At 38.2% G+C, this 24,769-nt stretch overlaps 1 protein-coding gene across 2 annotated transcripts in view; it reads left to right on the forward strand.

The window, feature by feature from the left end:
* LOC106081298 (probable multidrug resistance-associated protein lethal(2)03659) overlaps positions 1–24,769 on the forward strand; it is an 84,433-nt gene that overhangs the window by 36,980 nt on the left and 22,684 nt on the right. For both annotated transcript variants that reach the window (XM_059364150.1, XM_059364149.1), the window contains 3 exons: positions 1,553–1,659; positions 1,761–1,846; positions 22,455–22,614. In XM_059364150.1, the coding sequence (XP_059220133.1) occupies positions 1,583–1,659; positions 1,761–1,846; positions 22,455–22,614 (323 nt within the window). In that variant the 5' untranslated portion in view covers positions 1,553–1,582. The remainder of the gene's footprint in view (positions 1–1,552; positions 1,660–1,760; positions 1,847–22,454; positions 22,615–24,769) is intronic.

Genomic DNA, 24,769 nt, shown 5'->3' on the forward strand with positions numbered 1-24,769 from the left:
TTGGCACATACATCATTACTCCATAACGCCCATCATTTTCTGCTCTGCTTGAGGAATAATTATCGCAACCGTAACATAAATATCTTTATTTGTCTAACCTTACAAAGTCCGTACTTCTTTGCTCAAACTCATGTGGAGTAACCGGTGCACCCAGATAAATTATTGGTTGGATTATCCTTTATTTTCATTGTTCAGTAGCATACTCTTTAATAGGAAAATTGTTAAATAAAGATGTTCATATTCTTGCTGTTATTTTTGTTAGAATGTTACTTTAGTTGTTTTTTCGACAAAGTTGAATAAGTATTACGAAGTAAGAGCGTGCTAAGTTCGGCCGGGCCGAATCTTATATACCCTCCACAATGGATCGCATATGTCGAGTTCTTTGTGCGGTATCTCTTTTAAGGCAAACAAAGAATAATGAATAAGAACTGCTATGTTAGTGGAGCTATATCAAGTTATAGTCTGATTCGGACCATAAATGAATTGAATGCTGAACATTGCAGATGTCATTGTGTAATATTTCAGTCCATTCGGAAAAGAATTGCGCCTTGTAGGGGCTTAAGAAGCAAAATCGGAAGATTCTTGCGCCCTCTAGAGGCTCAAGAATTCAAGACTCAAGATCGGTTTATGTGGGAGCTATCCCAGGTTTTGTACCGATTTGCGCCATACTAAGCACAGTTGTTGAAAGTCATAACAAAACAGCTCAAGCAAAAGTACAGCCAAATCGGATAAGAATTGCGCCCTTTAAAAGATGAAGAAGTCAAGACCCCAGATCGGTTTATATAGCAGCTATATCAGTTTATGATCCGATTTGAACCATATTTAGCACAGTTGTTGGAAGTGATCCCAAAACACAGTGTGCAAAATTTCAGTCAAATCGAACGATAATTGTGCCCTCTAGAGGCTTAAGAAGTCAAGACCCAAGATCGGTTTATATGGCAGCTATATCAAAACGTGGATGGATTTGGCCCATTTACAATCCCAACCGACCTACACTAATAAATAGTATTTGTGCATTCTTTCTTAGTTTTACTCCTTCAAAAGTAAGCGTGCTTTCGACGGACAGACGGACGGACATGGCTAGATCGATTTAGAATGTCATGATGATCAAAAATATATATGCTTTATGGGGAGATGCTACAAGCAGAATAATGAAATTAGTATACCCCCTTCCTATGGTGGAGGGTATAATAAGCTACAAAGCCGGGAGCCTCAGCAGTCATGTGGCTATGAGCAATGCGATGGTAGTGAACAAGAAAGTTTAGCCAACTTTTGGAATGAATCGTATATTTCATAGAAAAATATATTTGTTTTGTTTGAACTTTTCATGGCAATTTCTGAAAATAACAATTAATTACAATAACATTGAAAAATATATACTTCAGTTTGAGGTGTTTATATTTTCGTGTGGATCATGGTGCTCCAATGATTTCCTTGAATATACATATATTAGAAAAAATATACTACAAACTCACGTGAATGCGAATTTTTTTAAATAAACAACAGAATATCATAAAATTTTTTTAAGATTTAATTTTCTTTTAAATTTCAGGTGGCTTAATTTGCATTATACCGCCTCAAAATGCAATCGCTGAAGACCAATGAATTGCCACAAAATCCCTATGAATATACAAATATAATTGCCCGTTTATGTTTTTGGTAAGATAACAACCATTCATTCATAACCATTAGAAAATTAGTCACCAACATATCTATTATGAGTTGATAAACATGTCGTCAATTATTTGTTGTTTCCATAGGTTTACATTGCCAACATTCTTCAAGGGCCGCAAAAAGACTTTGGATACTAAGGACCTGTATCGGGCATTAAATGAACATAAATCAGGTAAGATTTTCTTTTAGAAACCTCCAATTTGTTCAATGCGAGAATAAAGTATAAACAATTAAAGGTATATATACCCTACACCACTACTGTGGTACAGGGTATTGTAACTTTGTGCATTTGTTTGCAACGCTTAGAAGGCGAAGAACTAGACCCATTGATAAGTATACCGATCGACTTAGAATCACTTTCTGTTTCGATTTAGTTATGTCCGCCTGTCTGTCTGTCCGTCTATTTGTCCATGTTAATTTGTGTACAAACTACAGGCCGCAATTTCCATTCGATCGTCTTCAAATTTGGTACAGGCAGGGTTTTTGGCCTAGAGACGAGGCCTATTGACGGGCCGTAGGCTTGAAATGGGGCCTGAATCCTAGGATAGTCCACTGGCTCTACAGGAGCGTGATTAGACCAATACTTACTTACGCCTCAGTAGTTTGGTGGACTGCTATGGAGAAATAGTGCAACATAAGGACCATACAACAAGTTCAAAGAATATGTTGTCTTGGTATAGGCGGAGCGATGAGGACTACGCCCACTAGGGCACTGGAGACTATTCTAGATATCCGACCCATTGACATACAGATTAAGTGTGAGGCAGCCACTACGGCTATGAGACTTAAGGCGATGGGAGAATGGATTGAGGATGGGAGCAGCTCATACCATCGCGGTATAATCGAGGCGACGAAAGGAAACCTGGAAGGAAGTGGAGAGGTTTCCAATCGAATACCTGAGATGAACCTTGAAGTCCAGTGAGAGGCACTGCTGCCATCGGCACAGTCTTGGATTGACGGAACCCTAGTATTGCTATCTTGAAGATCATGTAACACGGATGGATCAAAGCTAGAGGACAGATTGGGCCTGGGGGTTTACATTGAGAACCCAGGGACTGAGATCTGTTTTAGACTGCCGGACCATAATACGGTCCTGTAGGCGGAGATCCGGGCGATCACGGAATGTCTGAAGTGGTGTGGTGCTGACGCGAGGACGTCGAGTCTGAACATCTTTACCGACAGTAAAATTGCCAAAAGGGCAATAACAACCAGGACGGTAAGGTCACGAACAGTCTTGCAGTGTAAGAAGGAGATTAACGTCTTCTCCGGGCCATAACGGAGTAAAGGCAAATGAAAGGGCAGACGATTTGGCGGTGAAGGCCAGAGGACTGCCGTCAATAAACTTGGTTAACCCGAAGCCTTTCGGGTGGACGCAGTCCGAGTTAAGGGAGTGGGCGACGAATGCGCATGCAACATTGTGGAACGGCGAAACGATCGGTAGGATGGCGAAAATCCTATGGGGGGATCCAGATCGTGAGAAGACGAGGCTATTACTGAAAGGAAGCAAGAAGGAGGTCAGTATAGCTATTGGTATCATAACGGGACACATAGGACTACGAGGTCACTTATGTAAAATCGGTGCGGTAAGGGATAACATGAGTAGGGCATGCGGGGAAGATGATGAGACATTGGAGCATTTCCTTTGTCATTGCCCGACTTTCGCGTCCAACACATACCGGTACTTAGGTGGAGACACAATATTAGATACGAACCAACTTAGGGGAAGCGGTATTGAAAACAATAAAAGATTTTGTAAGTAGCACGGAATTCTTAAATTAAAATTTTCTTTTTAGAGGTTACTTTGTAGTTTGTAGAGCGCACAAATATATATATAAAGGGTGATTTTTTTGAGGTTAGGATTTTCATGCATTAGTATTTGACAGATCACGTGGGATTTCAGACATGGTGTCAAAGAGAAAGATGCTCAGTATGCTTTGACATTTCATCATGAATAGACTTACTAACGAGCAACGCTTGCAAATCATTGAATTTTATTACCAAAATCAGTGTTCGGTTCGAAATGTGTTCAAATTTTGACAAATTTTGTTCAGCGATGAGGCTCATTTCTGGTTGAATGGCTACGTAAATAAGCAAAATTGCCGCATTTGGAGTGAAGAGCAACCAGAAGCCGTTCAAAAACTGCCCATGCATCCCGAAAAATGCACTGTTTGGTGTGGTTTGTACGCTGGTGGAATCATTGGACCGTATTTTTTCAAAGATGCTGTTGGACGCAACGTTACGGTGAATGAACACATTTCGAACCGAACACTGATTTTGGTAATAAAATTCAATGATTTGCAAGCGTTGCTCGTTAGTAAGTCTATTCATGATGAAATGTCAAAGCATACTGAGCATCTTTCTCTTTGACACCATGTCTGAAATCCCACGTGATCTGTCAAATACTAATGCATGAAAATCCTAACCTCAAAAAAATCACCCTTTATATAAGATTTGATCGAAAATGCGTTCTGGGCTTTGGACGGGAGGAGTATTGCCACTGGGAGGAAAAACAATAAATAGACTAACGCAAGAAGGCCAAAGCTTTTAAATCGATTTTAATTCAATTAATTAACTACGCTACACAAAAACGTAGATGATCGAAAATGTTGGGCACACAGCTAAACATCAGTCATCGAAATGCTAGACAAACATATCTATTAAATTACCATTTATTGATAAGAATAAAGGGCTCTGGAAATATTTGAACACGTGGTCAGGCACGGTGTTATTTTTTTAACATATGTATGAATGTACATATCCACACATCTTTCTCTTTAACCATGACAAGAGGCAAATGTATTAGGGTGGGTCAAGTTGTAAGGGTAAAAAAATACTCAATAAGCTGTTATCAAATATCTAATCTATGACAAAATCTTAGAAGTTTTGACCCACCCTATTGTACAGAACTTACTTTAAATGCTACAAATAATACATCTCAAATTGCTTTATTGTGAAATGTTTACAATACATTTTGGAATTACAACTTAAATCGCTAGACATTTTTTGCCTGGTAGTTTTATGATTATGAAAGTCTTAGAAGCCGATTCATGACTCATGTTGGCTGTAACTGTAAACATTCGTCAAGATTTTCATATCCATTAAATATGGTAGTTTGATAAAAAAAATAGCTGCAATGAACCTTTAAAACATAAGGTTTATGTTGAATGGCTTATTAAATACACAAACAATATTTAAATATATTGATAAATGTTGCTTCGGAGCCATCTACCCATTGCCTTTACACACCATTGATAAAAAAATCTAAACTTCGCAAATGTACATTCTCTTCAGCGATTTTTGTCTATGACAAGCTGAATAATTCAAATTGACAAAACATGCAAGTCAACTTTTTCAGCCATGATTGACTTTTCCTTTATTGTTGTATTTGTTGAATGAAGTATGTGATTTGAACCAAAATTTTACAGGTGGTTGAGATATTAGCAGACGCCACCTCTGTTAAGTTGCAAAATATGGGAAAACTTGACTTTTGAAGTATACACAAATAATAGACGAAGCGGAAGCATTAACTTGATGGAGCATTGCCATTGTTAATGCTATGGGTACATTTTTGTGCAAACAATTTTGAATATGAAGCGGTCAAGTTAGGTTCATCTGTTCATCCGTATATCTATCTGTCATCCGTCTGCGCGTCTGTTTGCTCTTAGGACACTACTGGTGGCTATCCGACTGCGAAGTTTACAATGTGGTATTAGGCGCTCTTACATCAGTGCCAAGTATGGGACACAAAGGTTCAACTATTAGTATGGTCCTCATACAGGCAGTTTTCCCGATATAACCCTTCAGGGTACAAATGGTATACATATTAGTATCATTAGTATCCGATTTCAGTACACAGGGGTCCTGCTTTCAATGTAATTTCTTTTGGATCTAGTGATGCTTGTCCGTCCGTCTACCGGTCTAAATCATGCTTACCTTAGGAGTAAAGCTAGGCGCTTGCAATTTTGCACAAATACATTTTATTAGTGTAAGTTGGTTAGGTTTCTAAATGACCCAGAACGTTTCATGATTAAATATAGTTTTATATAAACCAATCATCCGATTTGACTTCTTAAGCTGCTAGAGGGTGCAATAATTATATGATTTGGATGAAATTTGGCTCAACATCCACCATCAGTTGGTTCACGGCGCATTTGTGTATGTAGCTTCCACATAACACTATCTTCCTTTCTGACTTCCTCAGCTCAATCGCGTGCCATAATTATACATTTTGTCCATGGTGCTTTGCTGCGACTTTTAACATCCAAAAACTTATGTATCTCCCATTTGATTCAGTTGTTAGCAAATTAAACCTGAAATCACGGCAAGATGTTCCAAATCGGCTTATATCTGGATATATCACCTATAACTAACCACCTGAGTTGCATACGAATATTTGTTCAAAGAACTTGACAAATGCGATGCATGGGGGAGCGAATATAAGATTCGGCCAGGCCGATTTTCTTTTTAAACCCACCACCGAAGGATGCGGGTATATTCATTTCGTCATTCCGTTTGCAATACATCGAAATATCCATTTCCGACCCTATAAAGTATATATATTCTTGATCAGCGCAAAAATCTAAGACGATCTAGCCATGTCCGTCCGTCTGTCCTTCCGTCTGTCTATTGAAATCGCTACACGCTACTGTCTTTCAAAATAGAGATATTGAGCTGAAACTTGGCACAGATTCTTTTCTTTTTCATAAGCAGGTTAAGTTCGCAGATGGGCTAAATTGGACTATATCTTGATATAGCCCCCATATAGACCGATCCGCCGATTTAGGGTCTTAGGTCAATAAAAGCCACATTTATTATTCGATTTTGCTTAAATTTGGTAGCACAGATCGGCCTAGATTTGGATATAGCTGCCATATAGACCGATCTCTCGATTTAAGGTTTTGGGCCCATAAAAGGCGCATTTATTGTCCGATGTCGCCGAAATTTTGGACAATGATTGTATTATGTCTTTCAACATCCTTCTTCAATTTGGCCTAGATCGGTCCAGATTTGAATATAGCTGCTATATAGACCGATCTCTCGCTTTAAGGTTTTGAGCCCGTAAAAGGTTCATTTATTGTCCGATGTCGCCAAAATTTGGGACAGTGAGTTGTTTTAGGCCCTTCAACATTCTTCTTTAATTTGGCTCAGATTTGGATATAGCTGCCATATAGACCAATATCTCGATTTAAAGTCTTGGCCCCATAAAAGGAGCATTTTTAAACCGATTTCACTGAAATTTGACACAGTGACTTATGTTAGGCTTTTCGACATCCGTGTGGTTCAGATCGGTTTATTTTTAGATATAGCTACTAAAAAGACCACTATTTTGTTCTATACAATTGAACGATGACTTATACTTATTAGTATTTGGTCTAAATCGGAAGATATTTCGATATAGCTGCTATGGGGCATAAGGTACGAATTTTTCACCGGATTTTGACCAAAGATGGTTACATATATACCCGAGGTGGTGGGTAAACAAAGTTCGGCCCGGCCGAACTTAACACCTTTTTACTTGTTTTGTAAATAAAAACTGATTTTTATATCCTCCCCCATAGGATAGGGGTATACTTATTTTGTCATTCTGTTCATAATTCCTCGAAATATTCGTCTAAGAGCCCATAAAGTATATATATTCTTGACCGACATGACATTTTAAATCGATCTAGCCGTGCCCATCTGCCTGTCCATCCGTCCGCCTGTCCGTCCGTAAGTAAAGCTAGCCGCTTGAAATTTTGCACAAATACTTCTTACTTGTGCAGGACAGTTGGGATTGTAAATGGGCCATATTGGTCCATGTTTTGATATAGCTGTCATATTAACCTATCTGGGATCTTGACTTCTTGAGCCTCTAGAGGGCGCAATTATTATCTGATTTGGCTGAATTTTTATACAACGTCTTCTCCCATGACATTCAACATACGTGTCAAATATGGTCTGAATCAATCTTTAGCCTGATTCAGCTCCCCTATAAATCGATCTCCCTATTTTACTTTTTGAGTTCCTAAATGGCCCAATTCTTATTCGATTTCGCTGAAATTTAACACAGACCTTTAGTGTGGTCTCCAACACTCAATTCAATTAGCATAGCAATTCTTTTTATTATCCTTTGTTTGTCTAAAAAGAGATACCGGGAAAGAACTCTCCAAATGCGATCAATGGTGGAGGGTATACAAGATTCGGCCCGGCCGAACTTGGCACGCTTTTACTTGTTTCTATGTGTGGTTGCGCATGGTTGTTTGGTATCGCAGAAACTATTTTTTGTCAGCAACAACTATGTTTTGTCCGCAGCAATGTGTGTTCAATATTATAGCAGATTTTGTAGTACAACTGACGTCATGCATGCTTTCCCAATTTTTGGTAGACAAAATCTTTTGCTTTAGCAAACTTTAGCAAATTTCTTTGAGTATTGTTTTGTACACTTCCAAGAAGCTTCAGTAAGTTCTTAAAAAGTTGAGATCTATAAATAGCGAAACGTGATTTTTTGGTTAAAAGTAATCCCCAAAATTCATCATATTTAGGCAAAGTGTTTGTAGTTTAGCACTCATTGAGTTGTTGCATCATAATATTTGTAAATCTTGGTAATGGTTTTGGTTTCGCATTTTGCATTTTTGCATTCTGTTTTATTTTGTTACGTGCGTGTGTTTTCTTTGATTTTTGCAATTGATTCAATGAATGTGTCCCATATTCTATTGTTTGCAACTCAATTGACTAAGTGATCATTAAACGAATTTCAAAAGGCATCAATATAATGCAACCAATGAAAAATTGAAGTTTTTATTTGCTCTCTCCCATAGACCTTACTTTTTGATATAACGTTCGCAGTCACGTAAATGTGAAGCAATTACATGCTGCAGATCAATTCTAATTTTTTAAATCAGTGTCAATGGAAAATTTTTTTTTCAACACTCGAGTCGATTCAAAGTTTTCTTAATTTTTATACCTTCCGCCATAGAATGGGGGTATACTAATTTCGTCATTCTGTTTGTCCGCCCGTCTGTCCGTCTGTCTGTAGAAAGCACATAAACTTTTGAAGAAGTAAAGCTAACCGCTTGAATTTTGCACAAATACTTCTTATTAGTGTAGGTTAGTTGGAATGTAAATGCGCTATATCGGTCCACGTTTTGATATAGCTACCATACAAACCGATCTGGGATGTTGACTTCTTGAGCCGCTAGAGGGCACAATTCTTATCCGATTTGAAACTAGGCATGAAATGTTTTATTATGACTTCCAACAACTGTGCTGAGTATGGTTGAAATCGGTCCATAACTTGATATAGCTGCCATATAAACCGATCTGGGCTCTTGACCTCTTGAGCCGCTAGAGGGCGCAATTATTATCCGATTTGGCTGAAATTTTGCATGAGGTGTTTTGTTAATACTTTCAACAACTGTGCTAAGAATAGATGAAATCGGTCCATAAACTGATATAGCTGCCATATAAACCGATCTGGGATCTTGACTTCTTGAACCTCTAAAGGGCGCAAATATTACCCGATTTGTCTGAGGGCACAATTATTATCCGATTTAGCTGAAATTTTTCATGAGGTGTTTTGTTATGACTTTAAACAGATGGGCTATGTATGGTTCAAATCGGTCCATATCAAGACCCGATCTGGGGTCTTGATTTCTTTAGCCTCCACAGGGAGCAATTCCTATCCGATTTGGCTGACATTTTGCATGACGTGTTTTGTTATGACTTCCAACAACTGTATTAAGAATGGTTCAAATGGGTCCATAACCTGATATAGCTGTCATATAAACCGATCTGGGGTCTTGACTTCGTGAGCCACTAGACTGCGCAATTATTATCCGATTTAGCTTAAATTTTGCATGAGGTGTTTTGTTATGACTTTCAACAACTGTTCTAAGAATAGTTGAAATCGGTCCATAACCTGATATAGTTGCCATATAAACCGATATGGGATCTTGACTTCTTGAGCCTTTAAAGGGCCCAAGTATTATCCGATTAGGCTGAAATTTTGTACAACGGCTTCTTCCATGACCTTTAACATACGTGTCGAATATGGTATGAATCGCATCGTTTATAGCCAAATGTAGCTCCCCTATAAACCGATCTCCCAAGTTTACTTCTTCAGCCCATAAAGTGCGCAATTCTTACTAGATTTGGCTGAAATTTTACACAATGACTTCTACTATGGTTTCCAATATTCAATTCAATTGTGGTCCAAAACGAACCATAACTTGATATTGTTCCAATAACATAGCAATTCTTTTCTTTTATCCTTCGTTTGCCTAAAAAGAGATACCGTGGAAAAAGCTCGACAAATACGATCCATGATGGAGGGTTTATAAGATTCGGCCCGGCCGAACTTAGCACGCTTTTACGTGTTTTATACTAGTTTTATATTTGCTAATAGTAAAATAAAATTAATAGCTTATAGAAAATAATTAAATAAAATTTTCTTATGTTACATAGTTGCATGTTATATAATGCCATTCCGAATACTATCAGAATTTGTCGCTAGAGTGTGATTTCATATCCGTTGTCTCAGAATATTGACATATGTACATATAAATTTTCCAGGCAATGTGACGCTATATGGTATAACGCTTAATGGTATTCGATTCTTGGAATAACATAAAAGGAAATAATTTAACTTGACATATTGTATATTTGAATGCACTCACTGTAAAATTATAAGGAATGTAATGTTGATAGCATTTCTTACAAAATTAATTTCGACAAGATCGCTTGATGTTTTTCAATAAATATTGGTCTTAAGGTAATTGTAATAGATGTGATTTCGTTCAATTTTAATATATATCCGGCATTGTATGAAATAATAAAAATAAATTAATATTCTTTTTTACGATAATCACTTGAATTATTAAAAGGGTTCGCTTGAGCTAATTGATCAACAAAATGTAATAGGAGAGGGTAGATTGATTTTTTTCAGAAGTTTTGACAACTTTTTTTATTCAATTTGTAATGTAAAACAAGTAATAAAGGCCAGGTTGTCAGCTGTTTTGTTTTCGCTTATGAATACACATACAAATAATTACCAAACGTCTGTCGAACGTAAACCGAAAGTAGAATTCTGTATAACCAAAATTTTACGTTCCGTTTTCGTGTCAGCTGATAAAATTTGAAGTTTGAACAAATTTCAAAACCAAAAACTTTTATTTAGAAAAGTGCTATTCCCCTATTCAATGATTTCTTTGTTGTATTTATCACAATTTATTGTTAATACTTAAGGTTTAGGTTGAATGGGTAGCCCACCATGAAAAGGTGTGTTCACTCCGTGGCGAGTCTGACCTGTGGTGAAAAGGAATTGAAAAAGTGAAAAATATGTGATAAGAAGAAATTACAAGAAGAGAGTAGGGAGTAAGCGCCAATACTCCACCGTCGTATGCGTTAATCTCGCCACGTATGCGCCAATCTCACTGTACTAGAACCCAAGGCCTTGAGGGTCGTCATATAAAATGATTTCGAAAACTGTAAATACCCTCCCAGAGTTTATTTTGCTTCCATCGTTAAGGCACAGAGCTCTGCCTGTAATTTGTGCGTTGTATTAGTATAGCCCCAATTTAGTCCCTGTCTCCATCTTAGAGGTATCTATAAAGCGGAGGTTTCATTCTCTACAAATACAGTGTTCGCTTTCTGCTCCTCCCTCCCGGCAAAGGGAATCCCGAAATTCCAAGTAGTCTGAAACCCTCGTCAGTGTGCCCTCCACATCCATAGTGTCTAGAAGACACAGTTCGGAATAATAACCTTGATAAATTGCACATTCCCACGCCATCCCTGTTAAGACCCAGCAGATTCGTTTACCACTATGTTCTAGAGAATTGGCAAGAACACCCTTCTCAGAGGTGATCTCCTTTTCACCCACCTTCTGACTACACTATCTCCGAAGTCCGTGTTGATAATGCTGCCACGTAGCATACAGTCCGTCCACAGGGAGACACTTGAGTAAATCCTCGTGCGGCTAAGAGCGGTGACTGTCGATCTATCTCCTTGTTGTTAAATGCCCTCGCAATATTCAGGAAGGCTTCCATCGCTTACTCCTTCAGTTAGAGAGACGTCTCGACTTCTCACATCACTTCGTGGAGGGCCGTCTTCTCCTATCTGCCCTTAAGGTATGCATGTTGTGTCCTTGAGGTATGCCTGAAGTGTCAAATGCTACTTTTTGTAATAAGCATAATTGACCTTTACACTTACGATACATTTGTTCTACATTTACGACACATTTACGAGAGCATTACCAGGCCTTAATAAGTTCGCACCAAATTCTAGCAGAGACGACTTTTTGGTATTCAACACTTGTATATGGAACGATGGCTTAGTACATTTGTAAAGTACTATGCCATGTAAAAACTTTTTCTCAAAGAGGTGTCGCACTGCGATACGCTGTTCGGACTCGACTACAAAAAGGAGAACCCTTATCAGTGAGCATAAACTTGAAATGGACAGCATCCATTGATATGTGGGAAGTTTGCACCTGTTTCTTATTGGAATGCCCATGGGCAAAATTGGAATGTTACGACTTGCAATATCTATGGTATGGTTTAAATCGGTCCCCCAATTAGTCTTCTACTGCTCTATACATTATATTTCGTTAGCGACGCTTAGCAGAAATGGTTAAATGGTTTGTCTAACATATAAGTGAAAATCGGGCGTTATCTATATGGGAGTTGTATCGAAATCTGATCCGATTTTCACCAAAATGTATAGCGTTTGTCCTTGGGTTAAAAGAGTGATATGTGGAGAAGTTCGTGATGAGTGAGTAACTAATGCGAAAGTTTGCTGAAAATATCTAACACTGTCCGCTGAATATTAGTAGTTATTTTTGCCGATATTGTAGCAGTAGTTCTGCTATTACAGCAGTAGCTCTGCTATTTCAGATCAGCACGCTTACTGCCGAAAAGTCTGTTGTTTGCAGAAAATGACTGCTGCCTAATTATTAAGGAGATGTTAGAAGAAAAAATAAAATACAAATGTAAATGTGTGAATGTATATTTTCCATAATCGTTTTCCTTTAACCTTAAACATGCCAGTCATGTACATATTAGTAGAGCAATAACAAAAAATGCGAGCGAGCTCAGCCTCATTTCGTAGTGTATACCAATGGATGGGTCAGGTAGCTTCTTTACAGTAATATTCCACAAATTAAAATCATCTCTTCCAACAAAATTTCTAAAAAATCGCATAAAGTAATTGAACCAAGTAACAGGCAAATATAAAAAATAGCATAACATTTTTAAAGCAGTTTTTTGTACTTAAAACGGCAGATTTAGCTGAACGAAATGTTTGCTAATACAGCATCCCTATGTTTACTGAAACAGACGTAATATTTGCTTTCCCATTTTCAGTAGCAAACATTTTTGCTGTTTTGAATAAAAAATTTGGTTGAGTGTAGGACCTAAAATGCTCAACTGTATCCTTAACAAGTAAAAGCGTGCTAAGTTCGGCCGGGACGAATCTTGAGATTTTGGTAAAAATTTATACAAATTAAATTTAGCTGAAGGGCATAGTTTTATTCTATTACCAAAATTTCTGTCAAATCAGCAAAAAATAAAGCTTTTAGGAACCGAAAAAGAATAAATGGAAGTCAAAACAGAACACTTTGAGGAAAATCCAGGGGCACGAGATGTCGAATCGAGAGATCGTTTTTTATGGGATCTATATCAGGTTATATGGGATCTATATCAGGCACAGTTAATGAAAGTTGTAACAGAATACTATTGTCAAAACGGGACACTAGATTAATAGGACAAAAATTGCGGCTTCCAGGAGCTCAAGAAGTCAAATCGAGACATCGGCTTGTATGGGAGCTATATCCAAATATGAACCGATATGGCTTATTTGCAATCCCCAACGACCTACACCAATAAGAAGTATCTGTGTAATATTTCAAGCGCCTAGCATTACGCGTTCGACCGCTATCGTGATTTCGACAGACGGACGGACGGACATGGCTAGATCGACTCAGAATATCTAGACGATCAAGAATATTTATACTTTATGGGGTTGATCTAAATATTTCGAGATGTTACAAACGGAATGACTAGATTAGTATACCCCCATCCTATGGTGGCTGGTAGAAAAATTACTGCATACCTCCAACTTTGGACTGCGTGTCGGCACGGCTTATCGTTAACCGATTGCCATAATATTTCATATTTTGCTGATAGGGATGAAAAAAAATGTTTCCTTTATAGTCTGGGGCAGTCTAATTTACATATACGTGAATTTAATTGAAATTTTGGCCGATTTGAACAAGTTCAGTACACAGCCTAACTACAGTTCCTTTCAATTATTGTATAAAAATGTTTAGATGCTCAATATTTCTTTAGAAAATAAATGTGACTATCAATCAATCTATCCATGCGTAGAAAAACTGTTCGTCCTAATTTGAAAGATTTGAGCAAAAACTCGTAAAATTAATTTAATGGTGGGAGGCTACCGTAGCTCAGATGTTATCATGTCCGCTTATGACGCTGAACGCCTGGGTTCGAATCCTGTTGAGACCATCAGAAAAAATTTTCAGCGGTGGTTTTCCCCTCCTAATGCTGGCAACATTTGTGAGGTACTATGCCATGTAAAACTTCTCTACAAAGAGGTGTCGCCCTGCGGCACGCCGTTCGGACTCGGCTATAAAAAGGAGGTCCCTTATCATTGAGCTTAAACTTTAATCGGACTGCACTCATTGATACGGAAGAAGTTTGCCCCTGTTCCTTAGTGGAATGTTCATGGGCAAAACAATTTGCAATTTACATGTCATATGAGCTGTCACTTACTTGCTTTATGTACATCGAATAAGAACAGAGCGCGCTCTAATCGGCATGTATACTCATATGTATTGTACTTTATTCTTTAGACATGTATCTACAAGTATTTCCCATGAAATAGAAGCTCGATTAAATGGAAGAATTTGTATATTTTTCCCAAAATCCTTTGGTCATATTAAATTTTTCGTACGTATCACACGATGTTTGCAATTTTCAGAGTTGCTGTTTTTGAAATTACATATAACATGTATTATCGTTTAATAGCAGCTTAAGTTCCGAATCTTACATACCATCCACCATGGGTCGCATTTTCAAGTTCTTTGCCCGACAACTCTTTATAGACAAATAAAGGATAATGGATAAGAATTGCTATGATATTGGAGCTATTTCAGGTTATGGACCGATTCACACCATACTTGGTTTGAATGTCGAAGATTATAGTAAAAGTCATTGTGCAAAATTTCAACCAATCGGATATGAATTGCGCCATATAGGGATTCCAGAAGTAAAAGCAGTACATCGGATTTTATGGGAGCTATATTAGGTTATGAACCGATTCAGATCATATTTCACATGTATGCTTAAGGTGAAAGAAAAAGTTGTTGTACACAATTTCAGCCAAATCGGATAGGAATTGCGCCAACTAAGGGTTCAAGAAGTATAATCGTGGGATCGTTTTTTATGGGAGTTATATCAGGTAATGTGACCGATATTGACATACTTAGCACAGTTCTGGAAAGTCATAACAAAACACCTCATGCAAATTTTCCGGCACATTGGATAATAATTGCGCCCCCTAGAAGCTCAAAAGGTCATGATCCAGGATCGATTTATATGGTAGCTATATCAAATCATGGATATAGCCCATTTGCAATTCCCATTGTAGCCCATTTGCAATTCCAACCGAACCACACCAAACGAAGTGTTTGTGCAAAATTTCAATTGCCTAGCTTTATTCCTACGAAAGTAAGCGTGCTTTCGACAGACGGACGGCCGAACATGGCTAAGACGATCAAAAATATACATCTATACTCTGTTGGCTCTCAGATCATTAGTAGTAGTAGTATTCTTTATTTCATTCATTTAATAATTTATAAATTGAATTTGGTTGCAATATATGTAAGTTAAGTTTTAAAGTAAAAAAAAAAATAAGAATAGCATATTGATATTTCTTATGACATTGGCCTACGGCCGTTAGTCTACTGTTCAGATGCTATAAATCTGTGATAGATTTTCATAGTTTAGAAGTTGAACTCGTGTAATAATTGTTCTCTGTATTGAAAACAGATTTTTATAAAGTTAGCTAAGGATTTCCAATCCATTTAAAATGCAATTTAGATCATTCTCATCAAGCGAAACCTTTTGGAAGTATTGAATTCGAAATTCCCTTAAAGCGGGACATTTACATAAAAAGTCTTGCAAACTTTCATTTTCGTTTGCATTACACATTGAACATCGAGGATTTGAGTTCTGAGGGAAACGGGTTTCATTCAGTTTTATCATGTTGCTTCTGGCCTTAAATATCCACGTTATTTCGTCTTGGGTATAACAGTTGTTCAGGTATAATTGACCTACAGATGCATCAAGTTTACCATAGGACCTTGTCGTTTCATTTGCTTTCGCCCTATAGCCATCAATGTATTTTGATCGCAGGTTTTTTAGTAAACGCTCACTATTTTGAATCCAAGTATGACTTGAGTTGTAGTCAAGACGCTCCATATTGTTTTTCAACATAAGCTCATTTATTTCCTTGGCCCAGAAGAGTTGGCGCCGACAAATAAGTTTTGCAAGTTTATGTGGCAGCCTTTCTTCGTTGTATTCAAACATGGCTCGATGCAAATATTTTAGGTGTGTACCAAAGGTATTTACGTGTCCATTTTCTACACCGATTTCGAGCATAAGAATATAAGTGGGTGTAAATGTTGGCAATTTCTCAGATCATTATTTCGATGTGTTACAAACGGAATGACCAAGCTAGTAAACCCCCATCTTATGGTGGAGATTATAAAAAGATTTTTTTTTAAAATAATAATTGGACAGTCATCTTTGAAGCAAAATGATAATCAATAAACGATGGAAATTCGAAATGGATGGTTGTGTTCGTAAGTATATAGCAACTAAAAATTTAAGATTGTTTTGCTTTATTTTGCTTATCAATCATGAAGTAAATACAAAAGAAAATTCAAATATATTTTAAAATACAATTCAATGACCCGCCATCGCATCTAAGATATTCAGTGTTCAATTATTGATCATGATGAGTCGTTAATTTATTTTGCAACAGAAGTATCTGTAAGGAAATAAGAAACACTAAATGAGCATGAGTAATGTTTATTTATTATATTCTATTTGTAAATAAAACTTGTAACAATAATGTGAATTGCGGAACAAAAAAAAATATATATAAAATTAGCAAAAGGTCCCATCGCCTCCTTCTGTTCCATTATACTTTAGACGGGACTTGTGATCTATATTGGCCCAATGTGCATAAACCTACGGCAGGAACATTTATGAGGCGGAGCTAAGGAAATAATAGAATAAATTGACAGAGACTTAGTACAAATAGTGGTGAGACTTACATAACTCCGTAGAATGTACATCCGAAGCGGGTCATTAAGAAGTCAGAAAATATATGGAAGCAATTGTACCACTCCTGGGTACATCTGTCCGGGGAAACTCTCGAATGGACAACACAGCACTAAACTATGTATATTGTTACTGATACACATTCATCGGGTATTGCAGTTTCGATAATATACTCGTATTACCGGCTGAATGACAGGCCGTTTCACTATGTTTGAATAGCATGTGGTATGGGTATACGTGTACATTAGAGCGGGTTAATTTTTTTTACCCAGATCTCTCTGGACACATCCCACCTTAATCGTAGAGTTCCTGGGTCTGGATATTCAACAGAACCAAAGGGACGAAAGATAGAACACAACACACTGCTACAACAAGAACACTAAACTTATTTTTGTTTTCGGTTTTCCGTGTTAAGCTAAGCTTCCGAGCAAACCGGATAATCGAGGTTCAACTGTAAATATGATTATCCTTTGAAGGAAATATTTCAAAGTATTGAACTTCTACACGATATGTAAAACATACATCTACATATTAGTGATACATGTGTGACTCCACATAACCCATGCGGTTGGAAGGCTCAGCCAGTAACACGCACCCAGAAAAACAGAAGAATAGTAAAAACGGACTCCCCCTCCCCCTCCCTCCCTGACAACCCTCGCAAACGAAAAAAGGACCATGATCTACGAATCTGCACCTGAAATGTCCGGAGTCTTTGTAGAGAAGGTTCAGTAGCAGTGACGCATTGATGCACACTCAGTGAGATTTGTTAGTAAAAACAGCAAACCGGTTTGCTGTAACAACAAAAAGTCTGCTGAAAATCGGACAGAAGTAATTTTTTGCTAAAATAGCAAACATTTTTTGCTGTTTTCGTAAGGTAAAAAGCTGGATAAGCCTAAAAATGTCATAAATGTTTTAAAAAAATTTATGTTTCATCTTATATTTAAAGTTTAGGGGCATATAGTGTTGAAGTTTTGCCAATTTTCTACAATTTTCTAATTTTTAAACAATTTTAAAAAACAGCAGACAAAATTACTACTAAAGTCGTTTTTTTTTGTTTTAAAACAAAAAAAATTACATTTAAAATTTCCAAAAAAATATATAAGTATGTAGCAAGTGCCTAAATAATTGTTTAGAAGTTAAAAAAGTATGTAAAATTTTATTCAAAAGTTGTTGCGTCTTGTTTGTTTGTTTGTCTGTTTCGTATAGGCTCAAAAACGGCTGAATCGATTTTCATGAAATTTTCACAGATGGTAGAGTTTAGGCCTCCGGTGAAAATAGGTGACTACATTTTTTGATATCCGAAGGGGGGCGGACCCTCCCCTTTACCCCAATTTTCAAACACGTCAGATCTCGGAGATGCGTGCACCGATTTAAGTGAAAATTTGTATGCCACCTCATGGTACCCCAAAAACACGAAGTTGGTATAACATTTTGGGGTCAAATTACGTGGGGCACATCTTTTATATAAAAATCAATTTGTGTTTGTTTGTAGGTTTATTTGTTTGTTCGTTTGTGTATTCCTTATAGACTCAGAAACGGCTGAACCGATTTTCTTGAAATTTTCACAGATTTTGATATCTGAAGGGGGTGCGGACCCTCCCCCTTACACCAATTTGTATAAACGCCAGATCTCTGAGATGGGTGGTGCGATTTAAGCGAAATTTTGTGTGCTCTCTTAGTACCCTACCTAGGGGGCCGCCCCACCCCCAAAACCTACCAAATGTATCTATAGTCCAATCTCGACAATATGGGACTCAAATGAAAGGTATTTAAGAGTAGAAAACGTATCTGATATCCAATTGTCGGACCAAGTGTTTGGGGGTCCACACCTACCCCCAAACCCTGAATCGGACATATGTACTGACAATGGTAATATGGGACTCAAATGAATGGTATTTGCGAGTAGATTACGAATTTGGGACCAAGTTTCTGGGGGTCCATCCCTTCTCCAAAACACCCCCCAAAGGGGACAAATTTACGACCATAGCAATATGGGATTCAAATGAAAAGTTTTTGGGAGTAAAGCACGAATCTGGTATCAAAGTTTTCGGAAAAAGTGTTTATTTGCTGACCATTGCAATATGGGGCTCAAATTAGAGATATTTTACAGTAGAACAAGAATCTGATAGATATTTTCAGGGCCAAATGAAAGGTAATTGGGAGTAGACTACGCATGTGATATCAACATTCGGGACCACGTGTCTAACCGACGTCCCACCACCAAATAAGACGTATTTGCTCACCTTGACAATTTGGGTCTTAAAGAGAGTGGATCTCGATATTGACAGTTTTTAGGGCCCATACCCCAAACCAGACATATTTGCTGACTTTTGCAGTAAGGAGTTTAAATAAAAGGTATTTGAGATTAGCAAACGTATTTGATATCCAATTTTGAGGCCAATGGCAATATGAGGTTCAAAAAAATCATATTTGAGAGTAGAGCAAGATGCTGATATATTTCCAGGGCTAAGTTTTTGGGCGACCACCTCACTCCCCAAAACACCCCTAAATCGGGCAAATTTACCGACCATGTCAATATGGGGGTCAAGTGAAAGGTATTGGGGAGTAGAGCACGAAATTGATACCCACTTTCGGAACCAATTTTCTGGGTGTCTACCCTTTCCCCAAAAACAACCCACAAACAGCAATTATTTACTGACCGACGCAATATGGGGCTCAAATAAAGGTATTTGGGAGTGTAATACGAATCTGATATCCAAAAGTGGGACCATATATTTGGGGCACCGCATCTTCCCCCAAAACACCCCCCAAATAGCAAAAATTTACCGACCATGGTAATATGTGGCTCAAATAAAAGGTATTTGAAATTTAAAAACGAATTTAATAAACAATTTTTGGGCCAAGTGTTTGGGGGAGTCCTCATACTATAAACTCATCCCATGATTCAAAGTGTCTTCGGGGCCTCTCCAACCCCAAAAACCCACGAAACAGGCATGAATGTCCAACATCACAAAATGGGTATCAAATGAATGGTCTTTGAGTGGTGACCATGAATCTGTTATACACTTTTGAGACAGAGTCTGGGACCGGCCCATCCACCTAATACGCTTCAATAAGATGTGTAGTTCGATCGGGATAATATGGGAATTTAACAAATGGTCTATGACAGTAGAGTTCGAATCTAATGTTGATATAAGAATTCAAGTATCTGGGTCACGTCCTGCCCTTAAGCCGGACATGTAGATCGTCTTAGCGTCGGGGGGACCGATCCTCTCGAACAAATAAAAACAACAACAAACTGTCATATAGGACGACCGAGAATATATTTTTTACAATTAAAAGGACGTGTCAGAGGGCAATCGCCTTCATCTTACCCAGAAAAAAGTGTAAAAATAATAAACGAAGGCCGATCAGGATAGCAAAAAAGGTCATTGCTAGGAGAGTACACTTTTTCCCTCAAATTGGGATAGACATAGGAGGACCTGCGGATCTTCAAAAATTTGGTATCCCAAATGGTAGCTTTGAAATATGATTTTGAATGTAGATAACCAATACAAAAAAATTAATTAGTGTGGATCTGAACGGGAACCGTAGAACTGAATTTCTGGATCGCCGCCTGCACAATGCTTGACATTATGGGGCACGATGCTGATATTATTTCAGGGTCCACTCCCTTCAAACCGGCCATTTTTGCCTACTATGGCAATAAGGTGCTAAAATAATATGTATTTGAAAGTAGAAAACGAATTTGATATCCAATTTTGCGAGCAAGTGTTTGGGGTAGTCTCACCCCATAAACTCACCTAAACCAATTGCAATTGCGGCTCAAATAAAAGAAATTTAACACTAGAGCATGATGCAGATATTTTTCAGGGCTACGTGCGTGGGTGGCCGCCCCACCCTACATACCTCTCAAACTGGACATATTTGTAGATTATGACAAAATGGGGCTCTAATCTGATATCTGTTTTATGGCCAAGTGTTTCTGGGACGACACATCTCATAAATTCCCCCTGAACCCCACATATATACCGACTATAGCAATATGTAGCTCAAATGTGGTTTTTGGGAGTAGAGTATGAATCTGATATCCACTTTCGCGGCAAAGGGTTTGGCTACTCCAATCCGAAGGAGTTCTAACATCCAAACTTTAATGGGTGGACCCTCTCTTTACAAAAATTGCAAATTTTGCCCATGAACATTCCACTAAGGAACAGGGGCAAACTTCTCACATATCAATGAGTGCAGTCCGATTCAAGTTTTTTTAAGCTCAATGATAAGGGACCTCCTTTTTTATAGCCGAGTCCGAACGGCGTGCCGCAGTGCGACACCTCTTTAGAGAGAAGTTTTACATGGCATAGTACCTCACAAATGTTGCCAGCATTAGGAGGGGAAAACCACCGTTGACAATTTTTTCTCATGGTCTCTCTCTTTACATTTTTTCAAAAACGCCAGATCTCGGAGATGGATAGGACGATTTACGCGAAATTTAGTTGGTTTAAAATAACTCAAAAACAGAAATTTTGTATACTTATTCAACGTTGGATGTCTAGGGTGGCCGCCCCACCTCCAAAGCCAGCCAAATGAAAATTTTAACACTATATGGGGCTCAAATGAAAACGAGCCAAAGAACAAAAACTTTATAAAAAAGATCCTATCTTTAGATTTAGTTTCTTCTACTAATTTCGATTGCTAATTGATTCTTTTTTACTTCACAGATGACAGTCCGATTATTATTTTTTGAAAAATTCTTTGTTTAAACCTAGCATTTTAACCTAAAAAACTGAACATTTAAAGCCGCTCCTATTTGCAAGGCCATTTTGCGCCTAAAAGTTACACTGTTGTCTTGTATCAAAGTAAATTTCCTAACATTCAACGCTATGTTGACCTTCATATTAGATTTTTGTCCTTAGTAACAAGACGCCAAGTTAAGTATCTGTAACGTATGTACTATTTAAAAAAACCTTAATATCAAGAAAAATAACGTTCACAAAAGGAAATGTTTCTTTAAAGGGTTGGAAAATTTTACATTTTAAATTAAGTTTTCTTATCTTTAAAATTTTTTTTTCTTGAATGGAATCTGATCTGCTGGATTTTGCCTCGTATTTAGGCATCCCTTATACATTCCCACATAGTTTCAATTTAAAGTTTAAATTTGCAATGAATCATTGTTTGAATAACGTTTGGAATCATTTGTTTTGTTACCTGGAATTTCGGGTAAAAACTTCAAAAACATCGTAGCAAGAACACACATCCAAGAATAACAACTTTAAACGAGCCCTAAGGCCAGACAGAAGAAGTTTACCAAAAACTGTCAACAACTGGAAACCAAATTGGGCTAACGAACTTACGAAAGGTCTTATCGAAATTATATTGATTATCTCATCAAATGGGTTCTAAGTTCATATTCGCAATTTTGAATACTAAATTTATTTGGATAAATATTAAATCGTTTTTTTTTTTTTTTTTTAATTTTAGAAACACTTGGAAATGAGATGTGCGAATCTTGGCAGAAGGAATTGGATAAAAAACTAAATTCCAAAAAACAACCCAGTCTAATGCGGGCCACCGCACGTGTTTTCGGCTGGCGTTTTGCTTGTTTGGGGCTTCTGTTATTCATACTGGAGTTGGGATTAAGGTAAGGCAATAATATTTTACAGGATGGAATGTATTAACCCAAAAATTTAAAATTGTGGCCGGCCAAGATATACATTTTAAGTCTTGCAAAGTGTGTAAAATTTGGCCGGGCCGAATCTTATATACCCTCCACCATGGATCGAATTTGTCGAGTTCTTTTTACGGTTTCTCTTTTTAGGCAAACAATGGATAAAAGAAAAGAATTGCTATGCTTTTGGAGCTATATCAAGTTATGGTCCGATTCGGAGCATAATCGTATCAAACGTTGGATACCATAGCAGAAGTCATTGTGTAAAATTTCAGCCAATTCGAATAAGTATTGGGTCCTTTGGGGGCCCAAGAAGTAAAATAGGGAGATCGATTTATATGGGCGGTGTATGGCCGATTTAGACCATATTTGATACATATGTTGAAGGTCATGGGAGAATCCGTTGTACAAAATTTTAGCCAAATCGGATAATCAGATCGATTTATATGGCAGCTATATGAGGTTATGGACCGCTATGAACCACATTTGACACAGTTGTTAGAACTCATAACAAAGCCAAAATTCGGCCAAATCGGATCGACATAAAATGTCATGACGATCAAAAATATATATAGTTTATGGGGTCTCAGACGAATATTTCGAGTAGTTACAAACAGAATGACGAAATTAGTATACTCCTACTAAAAATTAAGTCACCCAAGGATAGTTGCGATAGAGGTATCCATTAGGCGGTTGATGATCTGCTTCTGTTTTCAGTGTAGCGGCAGATCTAGAGCCCGGGAGTATGCTTAGAATGGACTCCAAAGACCCAACAGCTGCGGTGGTGGTATCAGGCCGTAGCATGTTGTCTGCTACTGAAACCTCGACTTGTGGAGCGGCTGCTCCAGGCTCTACTAACCAAGAGACGACTGCTTAGCAGGGGCTTTTGACGAAGACACCTGGTTCGAGTCTCTAAAACAAGGCCGAACCTATTCTTTCTTCGCATGCCTATAATTTGCTTAGGTCATCGGCCTTCCACGGCAAACCACCAATCTCTTTAACAGGTTGGGATAATAGAATACGCATCGTTCTCTAGTTTATTGAGAGGCTTGGTGCGAATGATTCTAAGGCTCTCACTAAAATGGAGAGACTCCCTAAATTGGGCTCAGGAATTCGCTACACAGGCTACCCCAAAGGCTACACGTTTTGATTGGGAAACTGCACCGCAGTCAGCCAAAAGGCTGCTGTCACCTGGAGGGCATCCCATGCCTAAAAGAACTATGGCGAGCAACAGTAAGATGGGTCCAAGAACCTTTGCTAATGACGCTAGGGACAGTTTGGTGATGACAGTTGTCGACAACGGAGAAGAACAGGGCTGCATACCTAAGTACAATATAATTGGAGTGGGATAGTCAATGGACTGTCATCAGTATTCTCCGATGTCCTTGCGGAATTTCCTGGGTCTCCTCCAGTTTGTGTCGATGCAGGCTGGTACCGTGGTCGCTACAGACTAATTGCTTTCGGAGATCAACGCTCAATTGAAATGTATCGTTGTGCGCTTAGTCAAAAATTAAGATATTCATTCCCGACCAATAGCGCATGCTTGGACACCAAGGATTCCCTCAGATTCTGAATCGATACATGGAAGACTAAGGGAATGTAATCCCAATCGTTCAACCACCGACTGGAAGATTGGTAGATTAGATGAGGCTGATGGTGACCGGAGACATGCAGTATTCGCATTAAACTCCGGCTGTCTCGCAGACCTCAACAAGTCTGAAGGGGTTGTATCCTACGGATTCAACAAGTTGAAACTGAAGGTCTATAGAAGCGGTGGGGTTGGGAGTGAGGAGACGACTCAGCAGTTGTTGTTGAACACTTGCCTGAAGAACAATCGACCACATCGCTAAAGTCTGGCGGATTGCAGGAGACTGAATATCCCCCTGCCACAAGCAAGACAGGAGGGAACTCAGAAAGTACTTTGACAGCAGCAGTTAGTGAAGCATCTAAGGAGAAATCGTCCACAACTCAACGATGCCCAGTGTCCTGAGGAAACGAGGCTCCACAGCCTTCTCACCTGCCCCTGGATGCGTACGGATGCTCATCATGACAAGATCTAACGAATCTTGTTAGTATGAATTCCTGGTGGAGTCAGAAGACGAGGCTAACACAACAGTGGTCGAAGTTT

This window comes from Stomoxys calcitrans, chromosome 2, assembly GCF_963082655.1.
Source record: "Stomoxys calcitrans chromosome 2, idStoCalc2.1, whole genome shotgun sequence".
NCBI classification, from domain to species: domain Eukaryota; kingdom Metazoa; phylum Arthropoda; class Insecta; order Diptera; family Muscidae; genus Stomoxys; species Stomoxys calcitrans.